Below are 18,677 nucleotides of genomic sequence, written 5' to 3'. Positions count from 1 at the left end.
GAAAAAGTAAGACTCTTGTTCATCAGCAATAATCAATGTAAAAAAGCCCCTTAAAGCTGGAACTTCTGAATCCCACATTTGTCATATAAATGTAGATGCTAACATAATTAGCATTTTAAAGGTGTAAAGATACATATCTAGAAGGATTTAAAAGAGTTTTAAAATAAGTCAGGTGCAAAAGTCAACAGAAATTACCATTTCACTCATGCACTGCTTCAAAGAGATTTACAGAAGCAGTTTTCTGCATTTTCAAGTGCCTTAGCAAATATAAAGCCAATCATTGTGACACCACACTCAGAAGGCTGGTATGATTATAACATTTTTGGCAGGGAGCATGCATATTTTAATATTTAAGTATATAACTTTCTACGTTTTGCCAGCAGCTACTTATAAATCTGATCATTAGTCATACACACAACAATGCAAATAATTGGGCGTGACTCTAATATAGGGGTAAAATTTATAATGCACATGTGGATCTTTTGTTACCCTTTGGAAAATTCAGATTTGTAAAGTCTCATGCGTACTACAGCTCATACTGATTACAGTTAAGTGAATAAAGCGTTAAAGGAATAAGAGGCAGTAGACAAGAAAAACCTTCATATACTGTAATTCTCTCAGCTCTAAGAAGTCTGGGTTTTGGGTGTTTCTCCTATTCACATTGTGGACTTCTTTGAGTCCTTCCCATTTAGCTGCAAGAAAATTAATTTTCATTTCACTTCCAATACTAAACAGAACCTAAATCTATATTGAAGATCAGTAGCTACTTGGACCTTCGGCTTCATTAGCAACAGGCATTCGTTAGAAGACAAACAAAAGGTCACTGTTGTTATTATGGTTTTCTATTCCACTTCCATTTTTTTTTACCAGATAAGCGCTTCCACCATTTCAGTAATTTGAAAACCTCTCCTGATTCAGAATCAACAGAACTTCAACATTTACTAGGCATGTACTTGCCCATACACTTCAAAACCAGACAGCTGTTCAAGTCAGTCATCTCCATTCTGCTTTTGTCAGCTTTCCCTTCATTGACAACACAACTTTCCCATTATATAGCTAATCTCAATCCTTGCAAACACTACTACCACTGCTCCCTTTTCTTAAATTATACTCAATTTAAAAAAAAAAAAAAAACTACCAAAATAGAAAGCCCTCAAAAATTATCCACTGACCGCTACACTGAGCGATCTGCCAAGCTCATTCCTTGCCTCCTACCCACATTTTCAGGCACTGCACTCAGGGCTGGGATTTCTTCTTCACATTGGGGTTGTCATAACAAAAGTAAATAACAATTCACAAACCTTTGTGGACTCTGTTCTTCCTTCGTTTCTACAGAAAAGCAGAAAAACAAACAAAACAAGAAAAGAAAACAATAGATGTTGAAAAATATTATAATAGTTCATAATCTATAAAACAATAAATCCTGAATCTGTAATATTTATTTCTAATATGAATTTATATTCACAGGGGTATGTGTGCATTAAAATTGTTCTAATTTCTGAAAATACAACGCATTTTCATAATACAGCAGCACAGCTGATTATTATTTCTTCTAACCAGAATGAAGATAACATCCAATATGAATTGCTGGGATGAACGTGCAGTCGAAAAAAAAATCCACGCAGAATATAATGCCCTAAGAAATCACAAGAAAACTTTAGTCCCAAGTCTGCCACTGGATATGAGGGAGGCTAAGGCTCCCTTCAAAAGAAAAATAATAGGAATTCATTTTTCATGGGCTCAGCTGCTGTAAAGGAGAGCTTAAATGCTGTGACTTGATTGTAACTATTCCAACTGCAGTTGAAAACATAATATCAAAACTTTGTTGCCATTCAGAATCTAATTCACATAATTTTCTGGAAATAAAAAAAAGGTTAGCTTCTTTCTCAGTAATACTTTGCACAATTTGCCTTGCCATCAGAGATCTCAAAATTCTTCTATTAGTAATGGTTTATTAACATCAATCATAAAAGTTGCAAGCAATGATTCAAAACTTTCCAGTTCATCAGTTTGTCTTTCACATTATCCAAAATGTAAGAAATGTCTGATTATTTTTGATCACTTCCCACTCTGTGAAGCCCTCTTTGCTTTCTCTGGTTTGTTCCTGTAAATGGGGCCAACTCTCTGCTTGCAATTTGTGTGTGCAATTCTGAAAAGCTGGATTCTGGGAGGGGTGAGTGTTCTCTTTTGGTTATATGTCTGTGGAGTTTTTATGCATTGGTGCACCATTCTAGAAATGTGCAAAACGAAATTGTTGCCAACAGCCCAAACAAATTACCAAAGAGATTTTCTAAATTCCTTTCAGGAGGGTACTGCCCAGCCCTACCCTCCTCCCTTTACAGTAATCATTAGAAAGGTATTACTGAAAGATAAAAATCACTGTCCAGCGTTGTCTCTCTACTGAGAAGGCTTGATTAATGGGCCCAGATCAAAGCTGCACAACATCCAACATTGCAGTCTTACCCTCTACTACCAGCAGCGGTTAAAGCATTTCCATCTTTCATTTTCCTCTCTGTTGGGGTGAGGCGACTTTGCATCTAAACATAAAAAAACTCATTTAGTATGATAGAAGAGAGAAGTCATCACAAGGCAGAGAGGGAGATACCAATTAATGTATATACTGTTAAATATGTTGGGACTTTTTTACTTCATGGTTTGGCAGCATGGCTAAATTAACAAATTTGTCTCTCCCCTGACACTTCATGTCACTGCTTTCCCTAAGCAAATAATAAGGAAAAGGTGAAGTATTTCATCTCAAAATAGTAAAAATAGTAATTGCTAATGAAAAAAAAAAGAATAACGTATGACAAAGCTAAGTGCTTATGCAGAGATTTTCACAGATCACTCGTTCTAATGTTTTTACTTCATCAGTGCTGAATAGAGGTACATGACTTCGGTAATAGATTTGCTAAAAAAAAATAAAACCTTTAAAAACAGACCATGGTGGGGGAATGCCATCCTTGCAGTTCTCTTATGATGCCTATCGTGTTTTACCGCATTCAGTAAAAGTCAAATATCGTCAATACATTTAAATGTGCAGGTGTAAACACTGTCCAAGAAGGTTGAGTGCTGCAGATGGTTTTCCTGTTTGTATCTCACAATTTATAAATACATAGTTACCAAAGCACTTCTGAGTATCCACTATTTACTGTGTTCATAGACATTACTACCTTCCCAGCCTGCTTGACTTCAGGCCAGGAGGACGCAGGATGGAGTTACTGCCATTTCTAAAATTAAGCAGCATTAACAAAAATTCTGCGATCGGGTCAAAGCAATCCTACTGAACAGAATAGCAGTCAATCTTAAAAAAACAGACGTTGTGTGTGTTGACTTCTTGTCTCAGAACAATATGGCACAACTACAGAAAGTGCCATTCAGCTACTGGAAATACACTGAGCTGTTCACGCGCTGATAGTTCTCCCTTCAGCATAGGAAACTGCTGCAAGTTTTCTGCTATATCTTCAATAGGAATGAGCCGGATCCTTCCAAGCCGTATCCTGGAGCGTCTCTTTTAAACCCACATCAAAGCCAGCAAACCAGCTTCAAAGGATTAAGAAACGCGGAGAAGAAATTCTCAGATAACCGTAAATTCCTGCTCTGTGACAGACCCTCCCTCCCTTTGCAGCACTTAACAAGGAAAACTTTTGTCCTTGAATCTGGAAAGATAAGCTCTAACGATCGGCTAGAGTGTGCTGAGGTGGGATTGAAGTACATGCCCACCAACGCGTAAAAACCTGCAGCTGCAGAAACTGTTAAAAAAAAAAAAAGAAAAGAACAGGACGAAATTAAACTTATAATCGAACAGATAACTGGTAGGAGCGGCTCACAGCCGGCCGTTCGGTCAGACACCCTCCACAGAAGCAGCTAACGCAGTTACCGGACACGATGAAAGCGTTCCGCCAAAACCGCCCGAGCACGGCCCCGCCTCGCACTGCCCCAGAGGGGCCGCGAGCAGCCTGCCCTCCCCGCTTCGGCAAACGCCGCCGCCCCGCGGCCGGTACCTGAACGAGCCGAGCGGCGGCCGAGGCTGCACGGGGCTCGGACCCGGAGGCGCTCATGGCGGCCGCCGCAGCGACTCCGTTCCCATGGCAACGCGGGCGGGTAGCGTGACCGGGGCGGGCCCGGCCCGGCGGGGCTCCGCACCTTTCTCTGCCGCTCCCGTTTTTGCCTCTCCGGGTAGGAGTCGGAACAGGCAACAGCCGACGGGACGTGGGCCTTCATCCACCGCAGCGTTAGACAACAGAGAAATAACGCTGTCATCAGGTTAGATATTGAGACATATGCTTATTGAATCAATTTTTCTTAATGTAAATTATGGCTGGTCCCTCTTCTGGAGCTAATTTCCACTCGTTGTGGGGCAGTACTGAAAACACACAATCTTTAACACTAATATTGGATCTGAAGATTAAGTAAGGTCAATGTGCACGCACCCTCCCCACTACAGCCACAATCTCTTTTTTTCCTTTAAACACGACAACAGCAAACTATGGTGTCACAATTCATAAACTCATCTGGTTGGAAAAAACCTTCAAAATTGTCAAGTTCAACGATCAACCTGACTTTCTGAGTCCCAGCACTGAACTATTTCCCTTAGCGTCATGCCCACACATCTCTTAAATACCTCCAGGATGAGGACTCCACCACCTCCTTGGGCAGTCTGTTCCAATACCTAGCCAACGTTTCTGTGAAGAAATTCTTCCTGATACCCAATCTAAACCTCACCTGGTACAACTCGAGGCTGTTTCCTATCACTTGTCACCTGAAAGACACTCACCTCACTGCAGCCTCCTTTCAGGTCAAGAGTGATGAGGTATCCCCTTAACCACCTCCAGACTAAGCAGCCCCAGATCCCTCAGCCACACTCAGACGCCTTGTTTTCTGGTTCTATCACCAGTTTTGTTGCTTTTCTCTGAACACACTCAAGCAACCCAACATCCTTGTACTGAGGGATCCAAAACTGAACACAGTACTCACCAGTGCCATGTACAAGGGGACAATCGCTTTCTCAGTCCTGCTGGCCACACTTTCTGACTCAAGACGGGCTGCTGCTCGCCTCCTCACCCACCTGGGCACACTGTGGGCTCATGTTCAGGCAGCTAGCACGCCCAGAGCCTTTTCAGCCAGCCAAGAGGCCATAGTCATATGCCACACAGGTGGTGGAAAACAGAACCCAAAACTGCAGCAGCAGCTGGGCCCACCAGTAGGAGGTAGAGAGCACAAGAGGTTCTCTCTGATTTGTGAAGGAGAGCTCAGTGCCTGGTACTGAACTGTCTTTTTGAAGGGAAGTTCACAGAAGCATTTTTCCACTTCAAGTAAACACTGACCAACAAAATTTCAGTAAATCTGAGAAAATTGCCCTTCTCCTCCAGAAATGAAGGTGAAAGCCCACAGAGTAAATGGCGTTTGACCAGCACCATGCTTTTGCTCAGGCACAGTTTCAGTCTCTTCTCTAAAACTGTTAGACAAGCACTCCACACAGCATGACAAGAGCAGGCTGCCTTCATTACAGCAAAAATATCTGCAGTTGACGAGGGAGGCCCTCCTCCTCACCTCCCTTCCAAATCAAGTAGATAAACATGGGAGCAGAGGAACTAGCATGACCAAAAAAAAAAAAAAATCTTTCAGATGTGCAGGTGTATTGCTGATGCGTATCACTTACTGTGGAGATTCTGTGAGCTGCTTAATTGGGTCTGCCACAATGCCCCCAAGGAACAGGGCAACCTCAGCAGATTTCTGGACTCACCCTGAAGTCAAGATGTGTAACACCTTTCTTTCAGTTTCTTCTTCCAGAGAAGAAAATGGAAAAGCTAGGGCTAGTATTATTTTTATTTATTTATTCATTTTTAGAAGAGAGCTATAAATGATTAGTTCATTATTTAGAGATAAAACACATGTATGCTACTCTCAGGCTACAGGCTCAAAATAAAGGAAAACTGTGTTAAGAACTGTTTGCTGTTTCCTAAACATGCATGTCTACTCTATTTTTTTTTCTCCTCCTGTCTGTGCCCCTGATGCAATGTCACTCTTTCTACCAATAACAGAGAATTCTTCCCATCCACACGCAGCAGTGCCAGTGTAGACACAATATTTTAAAATGCTGCATCGCTTAAAGTGCACAGCTAGACGATGGAATCTGCCTCATGGAGCAATGCACACTGAACAGATAAAAGGAGGGGGAAAAACAAAATCTATTATAAGACTGGGAATAGAGAAGAGGAAAGAATGCTGAGGCAGGTGTGGGGCTGAGCCATGCTGGGGCCGAGCCATGCTGGGGCCCTGGCCAGGTAACATGGAGTAGAGGTAGGCATGTGCCCCCATCTCAATGAGCAGCTGGGAAAAGCCAGGTTGTTACAGTTTCAAGTGCTGTTAAATAAAAGAGATGAACGAGTAGATAAGATTGATTAAGACAATAACAGATTTGGAACTTTAAAGGAAATGGTACAGAGAAAAATATAGTACAGGCCAAGCTGGGGAGGGCCAGACAGTAAAATGAATGCAAAACATGTACAAGGTAGTAACGAATACGGAGAAGTAATTTGGGAGCAATATATACAGTAGCTAACTACACTTCATCGGGCAGTACCAGCACATCATATTTTGTTCCTCACATCACTCCCAAAGATAAAGGCTGGCTCAGTCAGACACAGAGAACAGCTCCTTACTAACAGGGTGCTGCAAGGGGCTTGGCACAGGGTCTGCCAGTGTTGCTGCGGGCACAGCCTCACACTGTGCTCTAGTGGTGCAGGCCTTGCTGTACCCAAAGGTGCCACAGACAGCCACAAGCTGCAAAGCACTGAGCCAGTCAGAACTCATTCTGCAATTCAAATCTACTCACTATTTTTTGACAGGCTGAATTTGTACAGATAGCCTTACATAAAAGCCAGCATAAATCTTCCATATATGTAGACAAAGATTTCTAGTTTAGTATTTGACTACAGCCCAATCTGTCCCACTACCAGTGCACTGTACAGATGTGAGGCTAAACAACTGTGAAACTTTGTCCCAACTTTTTATGTGCTTGAGAGCATTTTCCCCATCACTAATCCTGCAGTGCCACAGCTGGTTCAAGAGACAAACTTCAGCTACTTCTACACCCTTGGGAATGTAGAGATAGCATATATTATATGCTACCAGATTATCTGGCTAAAAAAAAAAAAAAAAAAAAAAAAGCTAAACTGTAGTGAGAATAACAACAAAAGGGGCAAGAAAAAAAAGATGAGGAAAAGCAGAAATTTCATACAGCGCTGAAAAGAATGTGATAATTCGAAGGAGTGCAATACTTGCCCTTCAAGACATTCCACTAAAAAAAAAAAAAGTAATTTATTACAGTATCATAAAACTTTAAAATATTTTAAGCTTATTTGCTAAATTCTACAGGTAGAGCTCTCAAAAAAGACTTAATGTTTCTCTTAACAGGGGGAATGTAAAAACTTAAGACTAGTTGTCAATTTTTAGTTTAAAATAATTTCAGGGAATCATTTACATTAAATGAAATCCTTCATGTTCTATTACAGAAAATAAATGGACAGGATATCACACCCTGAGAAAATAGTTACGCAAAATCTCTTGAGTTCAGGTATCTAATAAAGTTACTCTAATCTTTAAGCAGAAAATGTTGCTTCATTTATTCTGCCACTTTCAAATATTATCATTTAAAAAATACATTATAAAAATTGATTAAAAGGCTGAATCAAAATACTAGTTTTGAAAATAATATTTCTTGATTGATGAACACTAAATAAAGAAAACTTATTAACCTCAAGCCATTGACATCAATACCATACTGAGAAGAAGTATTTGTGTTTTTATGTACATGAATTCCAAATGATATGGTGAATACATACATGCATTTCAGGCATTCCCATAAAAGCAGATAAAACTGAGGTAAAAGAGACTCTTACATTAGCAACATTATAAGGGAAAGTGAAATCTATTTCTCCAAAAGAGAGAGCAAATTTAATCTTTAGGATCTAATTGTCTTCAAATTTGGCTAAAATAACTGAAAGACACATTTTTACAAACACTGGGCCAGTCAGGGGTCATGGGGGAGACGATATGCCAAGGCTCATGCTTGCCTTCCCAAAGTTCCAGAAATGCAATGTCCCAAAACCAAGCTGTGCTACGCACTACCTATTACCAAAATCACATCCTGCAGCACAGAAATTTTGAGTGCCTTATCTTCAACTTATCTCCTTTAAAAAAAAAAAAAAGCAGGACAGAACTTATCTATCTTTTGTAAGTTGACACCAGTCTAGCTCACAACTAGCAGCAGATGATTTAATGAAAAGATCGAATACTTGAAAATATGACTTCAATTAAAGGAAGATATTGCCTCTCTGGAGGCAACTTCTTGACACATTTACAGACCTCAGGGTGGAAAAGAAGTTAATACAATTATATTATCAAGAAAACTAGAAGAGAGACAATATAACTAATAGGATTAAGAGTGTGCGTGTTTGTGTAAGTTGTATCTGATACCAGTTACTATTGAAAAGCTGATACCAAACAAATTTAGGGATTAACTAGACTTATAAAATCTAGCTGTTCCTCTGCCTAAACAAAATAGCAATGTTTTTTTTTTTTTTTTTTTTTTTTTTTTGTGAAATACTGACTGGAATTCCATCATTTCATCCCACGTGAAACTTCAGATGAACTGGAGGAGACGTTGTGAGGAGTCATTAAACCCCCTAATACACATCTCTGTATATCTTACCTTAGTCTCCTCAGTTCCAAATATTTGACTTTGTTAAAGACTTGGAATAAATGGGTAGAATCCTGAAAAAGATGAAAACATTTGTGCAAGCGTACGAATGTCTTCACAGGAAGTTTGAAAGAAGTTTACTGAAAATTGATAAAAGCAGCATACAAATACTGAATACATTTATTTTATACCAGCACAATATGACAGTTATTTCATAGAAGTGAGAGAGAAAAAGCCAAATGAGCCAAACCTCGAAAGGAAGTAAAAATAAAACACCTCCTTACAATTTGTCTGCAGAATTCACACTCTGAAGCTGAGCCAGAATTTGGATTAATTAGCCTGCACTGATTTAAGAAATAAACGTACCTCTTTTATTTCCAGAGGTAATAGAAATAGAAATGCATCTGAAACAGCTAGAATAAAAATTATTGAATTTCAGAAAGGTTTGAAAACCTGTTCTTGGACACACACCAAAAAAAAAAAGCCAACAACAAAAAAGTTGTCCGTTGTATAGGAAGAACTGATACACTGTGCTGGCTGCCATATTGTAAAGAAATGAAAGAAACATTTTAAACAACATATTTTCAGTTTTATACTAAAACTCTTTAGATAAGTCATAGGTTATTTTTGCCTAAAAAGAAAATCATTCTATACTTCTGCTCTGTAAGTTTGGATAAACAAGGCTTCTAAGCAAACAAAACATTTAAGTATAAACGAGCAATTCTGTACAAAATTCCATCTCAGAATTATTGTGTTATGTACAATTTAATTTTTTAGAGTAAAAACACTTAATGATGGTAATTTCTGTGCAACAGAGTGAATATTTTTCATATACTGACAGAATACTGGGGATAAATATACTTCACGTCAAACAAGGAATTAAGTAGTTCAACCATGAATGCAAATACACTGTGAACTTTAAAGCAACTATTTCAAAAGCAACAATTAAGGTTCATAGAACATCAGCAGTGCATACAAAACAAAATAATTTTGAAATATTTTAGTTGCACGGAGAGAAACACTGAAATACTTCCAATTTTTGCTGAAAACATATGGAGAACCTATCAGTTTGGGAAATTACCCTGATAACTCCCCCAGCTGCATTAACCTTAGGAAGAAGTTGTCAAATTTATTTCAACAGATTCTCAAGGTTTTGAAATGAACAAGAATAATGGCATTGTAACAAGGTAAAAAACCTTTACTGAGACATGGCAGTATTAAGGAAAAGAATAAGGTACTCATAACTATTTCTTTCAAAACCTCAGTGGATAAATAAGCTTTATTGGCATTATATAAAATCCATTTCAGAGGAAAAATACAGGAACTTAGACCTGAATTATTTCAAGTTGGTTTTCCAGCCATTAAAACAGTATGAAGTTTGACATTTGCACAGTTACAGAATTTCTTTTTCAAACAGTTTCCAGTCACACAGTCAACTTATTTTCTACATTAATTTATTTTACAAAGCCTCATCTTACAGCTTCAAATGCATACAGAACTATATATATATCTTAGCTAATTAATTGTCAAGTCTTTAGTTACATATACTGGTTTTCTTTGTGCCTGTGACACTACTTTTCTCATGTTTCATCACAGATGGAAGTCATCATTCTCTCTCAAAAACTGATTTATAAATACAGTTGCTTAAAAGGTAGAATAAAAGACAGAAGTCAAAAGACACTGGTCTGTGGTCCGTGGAATCACTGCAAATGCCCTTGTTTTTGCTGTAAATACTCAAGTGGTATATGGAAGAAAAAAACTCAAGAATTTGTTATATAAATCAGTAGCTCCTGAGTTACGCTGTAGAAGCATTTTGGGCAATCAGTTGTGACTGATGTACAGAAGCAACTTTCTTGAAGACTCAAGAAAATAATTATGCAGTATTATAGCATATGCTATTGCTATAACATATGCTTTATACTAATAAGAGTAAATTCCACCTAACTGCAGTAGGTGCACATTGCCCTTTCACAAAGCTGCATTAACACAAGTAGTTAACACTGAATATCTGTAACAGGACTTTCTAAGTGGATACACTGTTTTCAACTAAACTGTAACTAGCTCAACAGCAGAGCATAGTGCCTCACCTTAATAACACTACGTTGTGGCACGGGAGAATATAACACTGACATTTCAATATCACTTCTTTTCCTTATCAGCAATCCCAATTTTACAACAATATAGCCAACCAGCAAACAGAAAGGTATGATGCATACTCAGTTCTGCCTGTAAGTGGCTCTTTGCAGTTACAGCTGTGGGAAGTCAAGCAATTAGGTATTTGGAAGACATGGCTGCGCATTCTTTATATAACCGTCACGCATAAATTTCCAGACTTCTCTTTGTGGGGGGATAAAATATATGCTCACTTTATGAACTGGAGAATTGAACTTGTTTCTTTTTTGTTTGTTTCTCTCCTCACTGTGGTATCATGCCTTACATTACATTTCAAGTACTAATCTAAGAACTACATGTCTTACAATACTCAGGAAATCCTGCTTCCCCACAGACATCAACACCACAGTCCCCAACAAGATTCAGTACTACTGTGCAACTACTGATGCATTTCCTAAGTAGTTTAGAATGTGTAGGACTATTTATCATGACTTCAGAGTACTTATTGCATGGAGTTCCCAGAAATAAAGAGCAAGAAAGCAACTTGAGAACATACAGACAGATTAACGGCCAGATAAAAATGCAAACCAGTTTCTTAGCATCTGCAAGTCTGCTTAAGAGGCAGATCTATTCCCAAAGGATTGCCTTAACAGTGAAACAACCCTTTTTTCTTCTTGTTCGTTACACACTTCAACCTCTTCAGCAGTTTAAGCGAGTACCGTACAAATAATCTGTACACAAATCAGGTTCTTTCCATTAATTATTTTGTTTCTTTGGACAAGGCAGAAAGTTTTTATTGCACGTATTCCACAACATCCATCTTTGTATGTGCTCTTGACCCAAAGCTGTTGCTTCAAAGCGCATTTGAAATAAGTTAACAGCATCCTCAAAGATGAGCAACTGGGGCTCCAGTGCTCAGATTCATCAAGACATTTATGTATTTGATCAAAGCACCAAAGCTGGAGCTTCCCTGAGCTCCCTCCAGACAAAGATCAACTATCTGACCTTCAGCTCTCTTAACTGGATTTCTAACTTACACATTCTAATCAAGTGACTTACGATGAATGTGAATTCATCTTCTAGGAGTACTAAGCCAGTGGTACAAGAGAGATGACAGCACTAAGCCTCTCTCTCAAAACTAGAGCCCCACCTCCAATATCATATTGCCTCACGAAATTCCTAGCATCTTAGTTTTTGAACATTTGACCTTGCATCTTTAAAATATATTAATATACTTTCAGATGTGAGAAGAAGGAAGAACACAAACACAAACAATCAAAGTCATGAGTAACTGGAGCATATTCAACTACTATATAGATCTTTATTACATGAACAGTCTTTCATAGCAGCAGCTGATTCTCTCCATTTCAGAACGATAAATGAGACATACCCTGCCAGTGATTTCACTTAGCAGAAGGGGATTCCAGTTTCTTTTCAAAGCCCAGAAGAGCTACAAAATATTCCATCTTCCCTCTCCCACTTCTTTAGACCTACTAAAGTTTACTCTTGTATTAAGTTAACCATAAGTGCAGAAATTTCTTTTAATCCAACTTCTACCACAGAGTCATTCTAATTCTCTTGCCATAGCACCCGTTCCTTCAGTTCCAGAATGTAGTCAAATAAGGACACTTCTGCATCCTCCAATTCATTGTATAACATTTTATTCTATCTACAAAACAGAAGAGGAAGATGCTCTACTTATCGTCTACTCTTCCTCTCAATAACATAATGTCCTTGGTTACCAGGGGCAAGTTCTGCTGTTAGAAGCCCTGGACAACATCACAGACAGAAAGACAGACTCCAAGGGTAATTTTACCAGCATTTCCCAACAAACCTGCAGCTATTATCACTGCCATCACATCACTCTTCGATGAAAGGCCCTATTTCCAGCAATACTTTAAGACTTGAGAGAATCTATTTTTAATTCTTTCTTTAGAAATTAATAAAGTCTTTCTCCTTTCCTTACATTCTGAAAAAAAAAAAAAAACCACAAAAATATTACTGAATTGCCCCCCAATTTCAGATTGAGGTAACCTGACACTGGAGTACAGGAGAAGAAACTGGGATGTAACTCCAATAAGCAGCAACCCAGCAATATATCTCTAACACACACTGTACTTCTCAGCGCAGCTCAGGCTGTATTTCCTCAATATAAATTGTGGTATCCTTCTAAAATATACATAAGATTCAGCTGAAAGAAGCAGAAATGCTTGAACCACAAACGCTAGTGGAAAGGCCACCATCAATTCAAGCTTGCATGTTTGATTTTCTTTTGCTGTTGTTTGCTTTTCTTGTTTTTGGTAGAGACCCTTAAATAAACAATACCTTCCACACTCTTAAAATGAAAGAGTCCTTTTTCTTACCCATTTTCTTACCGGATAGGATAACTTCCCTCTTACCAACAAAATAAATAGCAACATTCATTCATATTTTAAAATCAAAAATCTGAATTTAGTTTTCAAATTCTAAATCAATAGTTACTGAAAACATTTATCTTAACAGACTGCTAACTATATTCAAATAAAGATAACTATTTAAAAACATTGAAATTGATTTGTCCATTGACACAAGCAACACGTAAAAAGTAATTTATGTGATAAAGTCTAGGTACAAGTAAACTCTTTCAAACAGTTTTAAAATATGATTCTGCAATGACCGCATTCAAAAGAATTTATTTATGTACTTGCTAAAATATTAACTTTCATGCAATGCATGGCACACAGAGAACAAATTATCATTAAGTAAGTAAATACATGCTAAGATGTGATTAAGGAAATGGTTTCTGAAGTAGATTTTTCACTTTTTAGGCATAAACTCTCATACCCACTGATGAGGGAAAAAAAATAATAGACAACCAAATGTTCACCTTAGACATCTACTACTGACATTAGAAAAAAATGTATACATTGAAACGCTGAGTGATTTATGTATACAGAGACAGTTTATAATTTTTTATGGAACGTCAGAGTCTTAAGGAACAACAAATTATTTGGAATAAAGTGCAAACAAACAAACAAAAATCCTTGCTTAAGCCAAACACATTAAACAGTCAGAATTCTTCTACGTCTATCTGTTAGAATTTTAGGAACCATTTAACTGGAATCAGGGAGCAGCATCAAACTGAACTATCCCATATTTGCCGCTTATCATCCATTCCGGTTCAGAAGCCTGAATTTGTTCACCTTGCCCAGGCTTCAAGCCAACCTGAGTGTCAGATTTCAGCGTTCTCAAACTACAGAGAGGTGCAGGATGAAACTTGTTCAAGGCCTGATGAAACGGAACAGTATACTCCCATTTTCTATCACCTGTTAATTTTCTATAGTTTAGATCACCTTTAAAAAGAAGCAAGTTTGACTTCTGTAGATCAGCATACAAATCAGGAGCAACTTCAGCCATGCTGGAATAGGTATGTGGCAAAGTCCAAAACATGTGATCTTGGTAAACCCAAACGCCCTTTTTCAAATTGGCCTCCCAGTTTATCCCACATCTAGACATCCACATGTGATTAGCTGACTGGAGCTGTTTAATAGTCCAGTTAAAATCGTTCTTTGTTGTATCTGACACATACCATGGAATACTTTTTCCATGGAAATGGACTTCATCAGCTAGCTTTGATGATAACAAGAAGTCAGTCAACACAAGATCACACACAAGTTCAAATCCAGCATTATCCAAGATTATATCAACTCTAACATTACACTTATCTGTATTTCTTTTTTTGGCATTTATAAGTAGTGACCAAAGTTTTTCCATATCATTCACTATGAGGTAAGGTACCATGACTTCCAGGCATTGTAAAGGACTAGATTTCTGAGAGCTCTCCTCTCCAGCCGAAAAAGAAAGGTCACACTTATTGCCCCACAGTGACACCTAGAAAGAGGGGAGGGAAAGAAAACACACACACACACAAAAAAAACCCACCACATTTGGTAAGCTTCATCATAGTTACATTCCAAATATCACATAGACATTTGATTTGTTTCTATTTTAGGGACGTAATGGCTCTAAATCCACATTTTCCTCCAAGTTTAAATAAAATTCAACTTCCTGTACAATTATCTCAGTACTGAAAAGATTTCTTGGAAGGAACTAAACAATGCTCTACATTTACGCAGGCATCAGAAACATGCATCAGCATGTTAGTTAGACATTTCAGATTGACATAAATACACCACAACACTTATAAAAAATATATATTTTTTCCATTCTGTAATTCCAGAAACCGTCAGTGGGAAGACAAAATAAAAAGGAATAATAAAAGCATGTTAATTTATTAGATGAATTTGAGTAAGAAGCAGAATTTTAAGTATTCATGGAAAAAAATTTTAAGTATACTCTAATGAACTTTTTACAAAGATGGATCAAATAGTTCATGCTCATTGTTGCCAACAATATAACTTAGCAAAATCCCATGATATTTTGCACTCTACCCAAATGCATTATTTTCCAAGAATAGTTATAAGCTTTTAAAGCACTTCTGACCCATTGACATCTAACTTTTTTCCAAGTAAGTCTAAAGATTTTTAAAGTGACAGTAAAATGAACTGTTTTAAAATCTTATGGTTAAACAACAAAAGGGCCATATGGAAATTGACTTGGACATTTTAGAGATGCTTTTTCTGAGAGAGAGAACAAGTTTTCAAATGCACAGTGAAGACCAGTGGTATAAGGAAAGCATCAAACTTAATAAAATTGACCAAAACAACTATTTTTTAAGTAGCAATATAGTATGGCTGTCAGGATTTCATCACATCTTCACAAACATAAGAGCTGTATCTTTATTTCCATACAAACCCAGATTCCTTATAACCTCAAGTTTTCATCTGTTACAGAGAAGAAGCACTACTAGCTTACCTGCAGTAGCTTAAAAAGTTCCCCCTGAAGTTGCTTTTCATCTAGATCCTTGATGTTTTTAAGAAGTTCCTGAAAGTAAGTGCATAAAGCAATAATAGCCTCTTGGGATTCAAAGAAATTTTGAGCCTTTCCTTCCTTAAATACATCAAAGCTGCCAATAGGCGGGCTAAAAATGAGAAGAGAATGAACGTATTAACATACTTTCCACGTTTTCTATGACAGCACTTGAAACATTTGAAAAGGAAACGTCAGAGCTCAGCTTTTTAAAGCTGCATTATGTACTTTTGTTAGATTTTCCAGTTTTAACTCATCATACTGGATTCTTACACATTTCAATAAAAGCTCGATAATATATCTTACTGGAACAAATAGCATACAGGACATCTTGAAATTATTAGCAACATATTCTGAAAGTGAACAAGTGTTCAATCACAACTGCACATACTGTAACAATTACAAACTCCATTTTTCGTACACCGATGACTGGAAGTGAAAAAGCACAGTGAATTTACACACACAGTGAATTGTGGGCCCATTTTTAATTGGACTTTTGCCTACTGAAATGTATTTCCCATACCAAAGTCTCTTACAGTGGTAATTCTTATGAAAGCTTTTAAATAGGACTTCAGAAAATCAACATGACAAGAATGACAAAATAATTCAGTTCTTGTAATACACTGGAAATATCAACTCATTACAAGAACCATATTTGCAGTTACACTTTTTGACAAACGATTGAACCACATACTTAAGAGCAGCCAAATGATAAAGATCAAGAAATGTAAAGCTTACTAAAGAAAAATGGTTTTTTTTGTTTGTTTTGTTTTTTAAGAGCAATCCAGAAGACTTTTTTTTGCTACAAGAGTTCAAACTGTGCAATATACCAGTAGAAACAAAGAAATCCATTACTGTGTTTCAGTCTCCATAATGCTGAGGACAACTCCACAGCGCATAAAGCTTTTGAGCTTAAACTGTTAACTCCTACCCCATTACATTGTACTGGCACCTCTCCACAGTACCAGCACAACAAACTTTTCCTGCCAAGTTATTTTTAACCAGGATCGACTCCCTAAGTTTGATGCAACACGTGGGCTCCAAACAGACTGTAACTAAGGTGATGGTGTAGAAAGAACAACGGGCTACTGAAGCTGGGTGTACTGCAATAAGAACTTTTAGTAGCAAAACAAGTTAGAATACCCAACAGATTGGTAGGTTAACATACACCTTAAGAGATAATTCTAGACTAAAATCCTTTTAGAAATACTAAATAATTTCTGAGATCTCACTATGCAAGTCTGCAAGATCAGGCTACACAGTCAAACTTAAAGAGTTTTCATAGAGACTAAATCACAGAAACTGAGGCATAATAAGAAATACTAACTTCAAAATCTACTGAACGAAGGAAAACATTGATTTTAAATCTGAGGTGTTAGCAAGGGAAAATGAATGTAGAAAAAGCTCAAAATTCTGATTTATCTTACTCCTCGGGTGCCTTCCTTTCACTCAAAATAAAAATGGGAAACAATAACATTTTGCAGAGTAACACACTAAACTAAACACTTACTTCTGTGCCAATGCCGCATGAATTCTTCGATACATATAACACTCTACAAATAACCAAGGGGACTGAAACCAACTTGGTTCTCCATTTCCATCTGATAAATTACGTTGGTAGTCTAGGTATTGGTTCCACAGGGCAGCATCGGGCAGCTCGTCTTCTAAGGGAGTCACAGGTTTGTCTGTTTGCAGTTCATTCCGTAACTTGGAAAGGAAGGATATAGCTCTCTTCTCTGCTTCAACACCCTTCTGAAATAAGCAAAGAACAAAAGTTCCTACCCTGAGCATTTATTCCTGTAGCAACATAGATCAATCTTTTAGGAAATAATAAGTGATGAGCCTTAACCGCCACACACAAATACCAGAACAACTCAGAGCTTGATTCAACCAAACACACTTGGGTGAATGACAATCATTTTAGACATAACATCCTAAAATGAATCACACATCGGACTTCTTTTTAGATTGGACCTTTTGGTTATTAGAGGGGAACAGAAAACACAAAGGCACAGAAGGGATCTCTGATAGACAGGGAAAAACAAAATCCCAGGCAAACAGAAACCTTACTCTTACCTCACCATGTTCTTCAAAGAACTCATTTTTGTGTCGATGCAGAGTATCAATAGCTTTTGTGAGGATCTGTGGTAGTCTGTCTTTAACTGTAAAATATGCAAAGGATCTAAAAAGGAAATTATCAAAATTTTATTACTGGAAGAAATGATGAAATATCTTCTATTTTTTAAATAGATGGTACACTTGTTTTAAATAGTAAAATCAGTTTCTGCACTCTTAAAACACTTGACACCAATGAAAAAAAAAATCTCAAGTGGGACAGGTTCTTTGGGCAACTTTTGAAGAAAACCATGTCTTTTCAGGGAGTAAAGTGCTGATTAGCCCTGCTAAAGGGGCACAAACAGGGTTGTTTTAGCCTCCAGGCTAAAACACATTCTCTGGCTGCTATTGCCCAGATGTAAAGACATAAAACTAAAAGCAGAGAATTGCATTAAGTTTAGGCATATTTTGTATTAGTAACCGTTATAACAGCAAAATCCACACTGCTTACTTTCCAATATATAAATATATATGAATTATTCACAATTACACATGAATTTAAATGATTTTATAAATATACATATAGTTATTTTATATAGAAATCAAGGGATTTACAGTTACGGCTGTTTTTGTTCAGGTTTTTCTGGGGGGAAGAAGGCAAACAAGATGCGAACAATCCCATAAAGAGCTGTAACCCATACTGGAGAATGACTTTTAAAGTTTTTCCACTGCGCGCACCAGAGCCCTGAGCGCAGCGACTGGGAACCGAGCACTAATCGCAAAGGGCCGCAGGAAGTACACATGCCGACACGCACCACCCTCGCTCCCTCAGCCACTGACAGCCCGAGGCACCCGCACCCACAGCGGGGGCGGAGGCACCGCCCGCCTGCCCGCCCGCCCG

The 18,677-nt window shown here is 37.7% G+C and overlaps 1 protein-coding gene and 1 long non-coding RNA gene across 15 annotated transcripts in view; one reads left to right on the top strand and one right to left on the bottom strand.

Annotated features, from left to right (window-relative positions):
• Positions 1-18,498, bottom strand: part of LOC110390763 (coiled-coil domain-containing protein 170-like) — a 59,123-nt gene extending 40,625 nt beyond the window's left edge. The window contains exons 1-9 of one of the 14 annotated variants that reach the window (XM_021382243.1): positions 18,478-18,498; positions 17,798-17,903; positions 17,232-17,473; positions 15,668-15,833; positions 14,591-14,683; positions 8,714-8,775; positions 4,002-4,215; positions 2,464-2,537; positions 1,302-1,329 (exon numbers count right to left, since the gene is read on the bottom strand). In XM_021382243.1, the coding sequence (XP_021237918.1) occupies positions 1,302-1,329; positions 2,464-2,537; positions 4,002-4,215; positions 8,714-8,775; positions 14,591-14,683; positions 15,668-15,833; positions 17,232-17,266 (672 nt within the window). In that variant the 5' untranslated portion in view covers positions 17,267-17,473; positions 17,798-17,903; positions 18,478-18,498. The other 13 variants (XM_021382240.1, XM_021382239.1, XM_021382245.1 and 10 more) reach the window with 13 other exon arrangements.
• On the top strand, positions 4,177-5,964 carry LOC110390767. Its single transcript, XR_002433839.1, has 2 exons — positions 4,177-4,263; positions 5,626-5,964. It is a non-coding gene; the product is annotated as an uncharacterized LOC110390767 (long non-coding RNA).
• Positions 18,499-18,677: the final 179 nt, after the last annotated feature.

The sequence above is a fragment of the Numida meleagris genome, unplaced genomic scaffold (genome assembly GCF_002078875.1).
Source record: "Numida meleagris isolate 19003 breed g44 Domestic line unplaced genomic scaffold, NumMel1.0 unplaced_Scaffold193, whole genome shotgun sequence".
Taxonomy (NCBI): Eukaryota; Metazoa; Chordata; class Aves; order Galliformes; family Numididae; genus Numida; species Numida meleagris.
The sequence above is the reverse complement of the archived record's forward strand: the minus strand, read 5'-3'. Positions and strand labels throughout refer to the sequence as shown.